Source organism: Neltuma alba, unplaced genomic scaffold (assembly GCF_004799145.2).
Source record: "Neltuma alba isolate B1F8T4 unplaced genomic scaffold, ASM479914v2 tig00002165_pilon, whole genome shotgun sequence".
NCBI lineage: Eukaryota > Viridiplantae > Streptophyta > Magnoliopsida > Fabales > Fabaceae > Neltuma > Neltuma alba.
The window spans coordinates 325,401-333,680 of NW_021632765.1; the positions used below are offsets into that span (position 1 = coordinate 325,401).

Below are 8,280 nucleotides of genomic sequence, written 5' to 3' on the forward strand. Positions count from 1 at the left end.
TGAAAAAAATTATAAATTTAGGGGACAAATTTGTTTTAGGTTTTATATTTGAAATTAAAATAAATCTCTGAACTAACTATTATATTTAGTGCTGGTGAAGTACTTTTAAACATTTGGATTGGTTTCTTACAAAAGGAGGAGATGGATTTCTCCTTTATTAACAGGAGTTCATTGGAGAATTCAAATGAATCGTCAACTCCTTTATCTCACCACATGTCCAACAAGAGGCTTTTCATACAGTGCTCCAAGAAATGCCCATTTTAAGAGTTGTTTTCCTCTACCTAACTCTGATCCTAAATATAAAATCAAATTAACTAATTTAAAGATATTAAGAAACTTATTAAATTACTCTAAAGTATGTATATTTATCACTTTTATTCAAACTAATTTGCCACTTAAAAATTAATATAATGATTTACATAAGTATTTGAAAGAGATCATATAATATATGCTATTATTAAATAATTTATTAATTTTCTTAATATCTTTAAATTAGTAAATGTGTCTTATATTAAACACCAGAAATAGTATTCATGTCTCTATTTTTAGACGGGGGTAGTATTATGTCTCTTTTTTAGTAATGCCAATTATCCATTTAATAAGTACTACGCATGCCATGGTTAAAAAAAAAAAAAACTACGTATGGCCATTTTTCTTTGGTCTCTCCAGTTTTTACCTCAAAAAAAAAAAAAAGAACAAGAAGAAAAGAAAACCTTCATAATTAACGCATTATTCCTTCGATACCAAAATAACATAACTCCTAATTGGCTGGTGACATAAATACACATAGCTCCTATTTGCATAAAAGGGCATGGCAGAACCAACTCTGACTATCTTATATTCTCTCTCTCTGCTCTCTCTCTCTCTCTCTCTACCGGTATACTAGCCATAATCTGTTCTGAACATAATTTGCTGCTGAAAACTGACCCACTGTGGAGTCAGTAAGATGGACATGCAAAGCTCATCTCTTTTAAACCATTCAAATCATATTTAAATGATCTAGATTTAATCTTTCGAATTAATTATTTTTATATAATAAAAATTAGAAAAATTAGGGATAAATCTTTTATTACAAATTTAATTAGCAAATGATCTCTAGAATGATTGATTGCACAAGAGAAGATTAGTTGCACACAAAGAGAAGATAGTTTGCACAAAAGTATTTGAATATAAGGGATTAGTTTACACATAGAGAAAATGATTTGCATATAAAAGAATTTCATTTGCACAAAAAAAATTAAGTTGCACATTGCACAAAGAAAATTATTACACACAAGGAAGATAAATTACACATAAAGAAGTTAAGTTGCACAAAGTTCTTAGATCTTATTTGCCAATTAAATTTTCAATGAGGGATTTATCCTTAATTTTTCTTAAAAATTATTTTTTAAAAAAAGTGATAGTTAATAGATCATTTTTATTTTAGATTCTATACCTATTAAAATAATTTTTTTAAAAAAATTTAAATATGGATCATCTAAGTCTCATCTAGATCCAGATAGAAAAGATGAACACCTAAGTTGGTTCTGCCTCATTATCTAGTATTTCATCAGCTTTCTGTGAAAATAGTGTATAGTGTTCATGTATTGTTTATGTATATTAAACTGACAATAACTTCAACTTTCAGTTCTGTTCATCCAAGGTCAAAAAAACTTCTGTTCATCATAACTCAATTCACATTACTAAAATTTAAAATTTGTGGTCGTATAGCTGCTAGTCCACCAATTTATCGCATACAATATATGAAGGAAGCCCCCTATTTTAGACAATGTGACTGCGTCAGAGATAAATTATTTTGAAATAATAATATGACTCCGTCAGAAATAAATTATTCCAAGTTGCTAAAGATTATATTAACTTAGTCAAACTCATAGACAAACGTTTTTTTCAAAGACATAAATGGCGTCTATCATAGGGCACTGGTCTTGTAATTATTTTTTGGGGGCCACAAGGAGATAGTCAATTCAATTTGCAATTCCTGTCCCCTCTCAAGCCATTTTTTCTCGTTGCAATTTTCTCACCCTTCCTTAACAAGCAGGTCAGATAAAGAATTAATGGTATCTTATGTTTACAATGATCTTTTCATTTGTATGAATTTTGAAATCTAATGTATCAGATGAAGTTCTCTTTACTTTTAAAGCTGAACCCAGGAGACTAGGTTTGATATATTCTTTTACAAGTAACCCAAGGCTTACTCTATCTATTTCAATCTTATGCCTTGTCTCTTAAACCCCAGTCTTTCTGGTCAACCCACCGAAAATACTTTTTTTTTTTAAATAGAGTTTTAAAATATTTAACATTATATTTAACTTAAGAGGAAAAAAGACAAATAATTACACTTAAAGCTTGGAGAATTTTTAGCAAAGGCTAGGCAATGTGGGATTTGATCACACTGCTTTTTGGTTCCTAAATAATACACTGCCAAGTTATTTTATATTACCAACAATTCTTAGTATAAGAGTTAGTTGTGAGTGAAGTTTGATTTTAAATACACGATCTTAATCCACTCTATCTCTTGATACTTGTCATTATTTTTTCAAACTATCCTTATTTATTGTGTATGTTAAAGAATTTTGTATTAAGGAGTAGTTTTAATGCAAATGATTTAATATAATATTTTAGAAAAATCAAAATATTTTTTGACAAATAACTAATTTATCTCATTTTCATAATTACTTAAATTAGTTAAATAGATATTATACTTAAAGTCAGAAGTAGTATATCATTTTACATTATATTAGGGTGTGCTTGAGATTGCATAAAAGTGATTTTTTAAAACACTTTTTCGTAAAACGAGACAAACTTCTCTACATATTTACTTCGTATGCCATAAAAATATTTTTAAAATCATAATTTAGTTTTCATCTAAATTTTTTCCTGAAAGCTTTAAGTAGCTGTGGCTATTTACTTGTATTGTTTTTTCCTCAATTCAAAAACTAGCTTGCTCTCAATCACCAACCTGGACATTCAAAATAAAAGCCCAAATCTTTTGAAGTAGTTATTTGGAAAACAGAAAACATCTTAGTCATCATGTTATCGTTTTATAAACCTGTTCATAAAGAAGCAAATAAGAATAGAAAAAGGAGAAGTCAAATTGTGCGGAGTGGAGAAAAAGGCAAAAGCCACAATTAGACGTCTTTTGAGGTTTTGGAATAGTTGGTGCTCCCTTTTCTTTTTGTCTTTGTGCGATGAACATATGCCGCCTCAATTACCAGCGTCACGTGAACGATTCAATCCGTCGAAAGTTCCCTGCCCCTTACTCTTCGCTAAAGTGGACCCCACCTCGAATATTATCATCCCTTTCTCACAATTTTGCAATTCAATCAATTAATTTTATTCATATCCTTCATAACATGAAATAGATTAATTAAATTAAATTTTCAATAATCATATAATTGTAAACTGCATTCAGTCCCGCTGGTAAAAAAAAAAAACTATATTCAGTCCCTAAACTAAATAGATTACTTTGAAATACTTATATTTATTATTTTTTAAAAACTAATTTACATGATTTATAAATATATATAATCTAATAATATATATAAATATTTTTAGATCATATAACATATATTATAATTAAATACTACCTCTGATCCTTAATATAAGGTTTTGTTTGACTTTATTTTTGTCATAAATATAAGACCCCCATCCATTTTGTCTTTCATATTTATGCATCTTTTTAAAGTAGTCCGTCTAATAATGGTAATTTTAGCTAATACATTTGATTGGTAAGGATATTTTACGAACGATAACACCTATTTATTACAAATAACTAACTTAACTTATTTTCTTAATATTCTCAAATTAGTCAACTAACTCTTATAATTAGGACCGGAGGTGGTAATTTATTTCTTTGTTAATCTCTGTGAAATACTGCTTTCGGTCCTAAATATGAGAGCTAATTGACTAATTTGAGTAGATTAAGAAAATATATTAAGGTAGTTATTTATAATAAATAGGTATTATCTTTCTTAAAATATTCTTGCTAATCAAATTTATTAATTAGACTATTATTATTTGAAGGACTATCTTAAAAAAATCAATATAGAAAAAAAATTAAAATATTATATTTAAGACTAAAATAAAATTAAATAAAAACGTTATATTAAAAATCAGAGAGATAGTACAAGTGATATGTTAAAGAAAAAAGCTAGTATTAAAATATGAATGGATATTGAATTTATTATTTTATTCTCTAAATGCATTACACAAGACACACGCACAACTTCAAAGTGGGGCGGGAATACTTATTGAGTTTTTTCCACGACCGCGCATTGACGATAATTCCATGAAGAGAGCCACTTGAGAGAAAATGCGTAACGTGGAACATAGTGCCCGTTTGGCAACACTTATTTGGAGTTTATAAGTAGCTTATAAGCTCTATAAGCTCGATTGACAAAAGTAGGGTCTGTTTGGATCAGCTTTTTTGTAATCGGGTTTTTGTCTGAAAAGCTACAACAAGCTATAAGCTAAAATTAACAGCTTATGACTTATAACTTATGGCTTATGGCTTTTGAAATATGGAGTGAGAAAAAGTTAAGAAATTTATTACTTCTTTTGGTTCTTATTATAAGCCTCAAATAACTAATTTGTAGATAATAAAAAATCAATTAAATTAGTGAAAGTAATGAATAAGTTAGAAATATATTTTATTTTTAAATATGCTCCTAAAATATACTTTTATTTTTTCATGTTTCACTTTATATTTAAAATGTTTTTTAATGACTTCTTCATATTAAATTATTTTAATTTCATTGTATTATGTGAAATTATTTTTTAATCATGTTTCATTATTTATTAAACTCATGCCCATTTTGGTAATTTTTCAACTAAAATTACTTTACTCAACTAAATCCAAACAAACTTTTTCCAATCTCATTTTTGTAAATTAGCTTGTCTGAACTCCAATCCAAACACAATTCAACTTATCCAATTTAACTTTTACCAACTTCACTTTTTCATAAGTTATTTTTTCTATAAACTGCTTTTCCGATTAACGTCCATTAAATAATCTCACTCCCTTCCGCGAACCTCCTCCTTTTCAGTTTTCATTCTTTGACTTCTCTTTCTCTCGTCATTCAGGAAAATTCTATGCACAAACAGACACAGAAAAGCAGGTCACCCTCCCCATTTTATAAGATTTAAGCATTTTCGTAGGAGAAGCTGCGGAAATTTCCCGTGAGGCTCTCCAGGCTCTCCAGCACCTTCTTCTACCTTTCAAAGCCGGCCGTAACGTGATGGATTCAAACTTCATATGCCTTATATATAGAACCGGCCCTCCATCGGTTCTTCAAACCATTCCAACAAGGCAGATCATAGCCTTTTCGTCTCATAACAAAATACCAATTTGAGTCCGATAGAGGGACACCGGAATTTTAACTTTACATCGCTTTGCAGAATTTCTGTAGCCATGGTTACCGGCCAACTTGATTGCTTGATTCAATTCGACAGGTTAAATTGTCAGGATGATGCTACCTCCAGTTCTAATCCCTTATTTGGTCTGTTAGACCTTTTTCTTTTGGGTACAGTTTTCACCAAAATAAAGAGTTATTTCCCAAAGTTTTGGTTTTTCCTTCTGTCCCAAAAACATGTCTCAGATTCTGAGTTGAGCCACCAAGAGAATTCGGTTCCTGGAATCAGAGAGGACGGGGCTCTTGGTAGGGACGAAGTGAAAATGGTGATGGAAAAATTAGGGCTTTTTTGCAGCTCAGAAAGTGAGGAACTTGAGGCTAAATATAGTTTGGGCGAAGTTTCTGATGCGTTTGAAGAGGAGGAGCCAAGCCTCGAAGAGGTGAAGCAAGCATTTGACGTGTTTGATGTGAACAAAGATGGCTTTATTGATGAAAGGGAGTTGCAGAGAGTTCTGTGTGCTCTGGGTTTCACCGGAGCTGCAACACAACGAGAGAACTGCCAGAAAATGATCAGGAACTTCGATGAGAATGGAGATGGAAGAATAGATTTCAGGGAATTTGTAAAAATCATGGAGAACAGCTTCTGCTGATTTGTTCTTCCTTGGTTTAAACATCTATTAAATATCAGTCATTGATCCAACCAATTTTTATTTTCGCTGTCTGTGTGAGACCTCATCCGTTAAACGGAATCCCATATTTATGATGAAGGCTCAGAGCCCACACACTCCGCAATTCAATAATAATAGATATGTTATCTTAACAAAACAACCCCACTGAAGGAATCAATGTCTTACCCGGTATTAAATTGATGTGTAGATACAATATTTGATTTTGACTCCTAGTACGCTTTTTTAGTTTCAATTCGTTCTCCGTTTGTTTTCTGGGTAACATAGGAGGCTAAAAGGCATTCTCCTTTAAAAATTACTGCAAGTTAAAACGAAACTTGATAACCTTGAATGAAGACAGTCATTATAAACTCTGTGAAGTAAGAAGCCTGTGTTTGCTCGTTGGGATCATCTGGTTCAATTCAACACTAGAGCCTATCTGTAGCCTCTCTGCCCAAACTTGCTGACTAGTCCGCCATGTTTAATTAGCAGTGTTGCAGCAATTTTCTTTGCTTTTCCCAACAGACCAACATGACCCACGAATCAACCATAAAATCAAAATTTTTATGCCCTCTGATTCAAATTACGATTCTCAGTCAATAGTAATGGATTTGGAAGTACTTGTATTCTAGCTCAACCGATTCAGTTGGCTGCAATATGACATCCTATGAATAATACACAACCCCATTTCCACCATTTAAGAGTTCCAAACCATAATTTAAAGAAACTAAATGATCAGATCAAGATTTTCCCACAACCTCTTCTTCAGTATCTATATTCTATATAATACTTAAACTATATGAAGTCAATATGGTGTATTTGCCTGTGAATCGTATTATGATTTGATATATTTAGCTTATATTGAGCTACATGTTTTGTTGTTTTGCGGTGTAATGGTTGGATTTTTTCCGTTAATTTCAAAATTAGTGGGTCTCACTAGATGATTTTGTCACAATTATGTCTCTTGTGCAATAAACAAGACCGATTTCTAATTGGATAAACTGCGGCAACAAACCTGCAATTCACACAGCAGCCACATCCACCTTCCATGAAAGGACCAAGCATATAGACGTTCTCTTGCACACGTGCATGAGAAAGTTCAAGCAAAAAGCCTGTTCAAGCAAAAAGCCTTGTCCGGATAGAAGTTGGGTTTGGAAGCCCAAAATGTGATCTTTAAACATTTATCCAAAAACCCTTTTTTTTAAGAACCAAGTTTGAGCTCCTAACTGCGGTTTTTTTCAATAAAAGTTATTCAAATGCTCTTATTTGTTAAAAAACCACGTTTGCGCTCATAAACCACGTCATATGAGAAGCAACTCTAACTTGCATATACTTCTGATTAAATCAGTTTTGTCTTAAATTATGCTTATAAATCAATTTTATCCAAACTCCATTTTGCCTAACACTAATCCGAATACACCCTCAGTTGCTGCTCTGCTCAACTTGCTCATGCTGCATTTGCTTGATATGCATGTTCCAGCTTCAGTGGGAGTAACAGAGGATACAGCTAGCGAAGTTAGTTAAACTAAATTAGTTCAAGTTACTGTCAGCCGTTAGTAGTTTATGCCATTTGTTAGCAAGACTCATGACAGTTAACTCTAAATTGTATATGCGTGTACATCAAATCATAGTGGAAAGTATCTTCCTCATTTTCCAACTCACTTTCATATTTGCTGACCATAAAAGTTATGACTTGAAAACAGTTTGGAACTTTGGTTACATTTATTGCACATAATCAAAATGATTAAAAGGAACATAATCATATTTTATCAGAAAGCCAATTGAAAAATCCTTCCTCGCAACTTATTTAAACAAAGGCACACTCCACTTGCAAGTGCCATTATAGAATAAAGGAATTTTAACCAACGAGTAGTTGGTCGAACTAGTAAATAGGTTCACCTTCCGTAAGGATGAAAACGCGTGTTCGAGTCCCGGAAAGCACTCTTGTTGGGAGAGGAGACAACCTCGCCTATGTGGGCAGCACTCCTACCCCTTGAGTCTGGATTAGTCGGTTGCCAATAGGCGCCAGATTACCGGGCGGTGTATAACAAAAAAAAAAAACAGAATAAAGGAATTTTAAGATTGTAACTAACCACCAACCAAGGGGTCCATATGCTGATCGTTATCATGTTGATGGGCTTAAGTATATCCCTCTCTGATATGAAGTATACTCAGGTAGAAACCTCATGATAACACTTCATATCTTTAAACGAATATAGCCATAAATGATTAATAAAACTTATAAATATATAGGGAGAGCTATA

The 8,280-nt window shown here is 31.8% G+C and overlaps 1 protein-coding gene across 1 annotated transcript; it reads left to right on the forward strand.

The window, feature by feature from the left end:
• The first annotated feature begins 5,201 nt into the window (after positions 1–5,201).
• On the forward strand, positions 5,202–6,066 carry LOC114718410 (probable calcium-binding protein CML45). Its single transcript, XM_028903709.1, has one exon. The coding sequence runs from the start codon at positions 5,411–5,413 to the stop codon at positions 5,999–6,001; it is 591 nt and encodes a 196-aa protein (XP_028759542.1). The 5' UTR covers positions 5,202–5,410; the 3' UTR covers positions 6,002–6,066.
• The last annotated feature ends 2,214 nt before the right edge of the window (positions 6,067–8,280 follow it).

Coding starts and splice junctions, on each gene's coding strand:
- LOC114718410 (XM_028903709.1), top strand. CDS start 5,411: ATGGTTACCGGCCAACTTGATTGCTTGATTCAATTCGACAGGTTAAAT.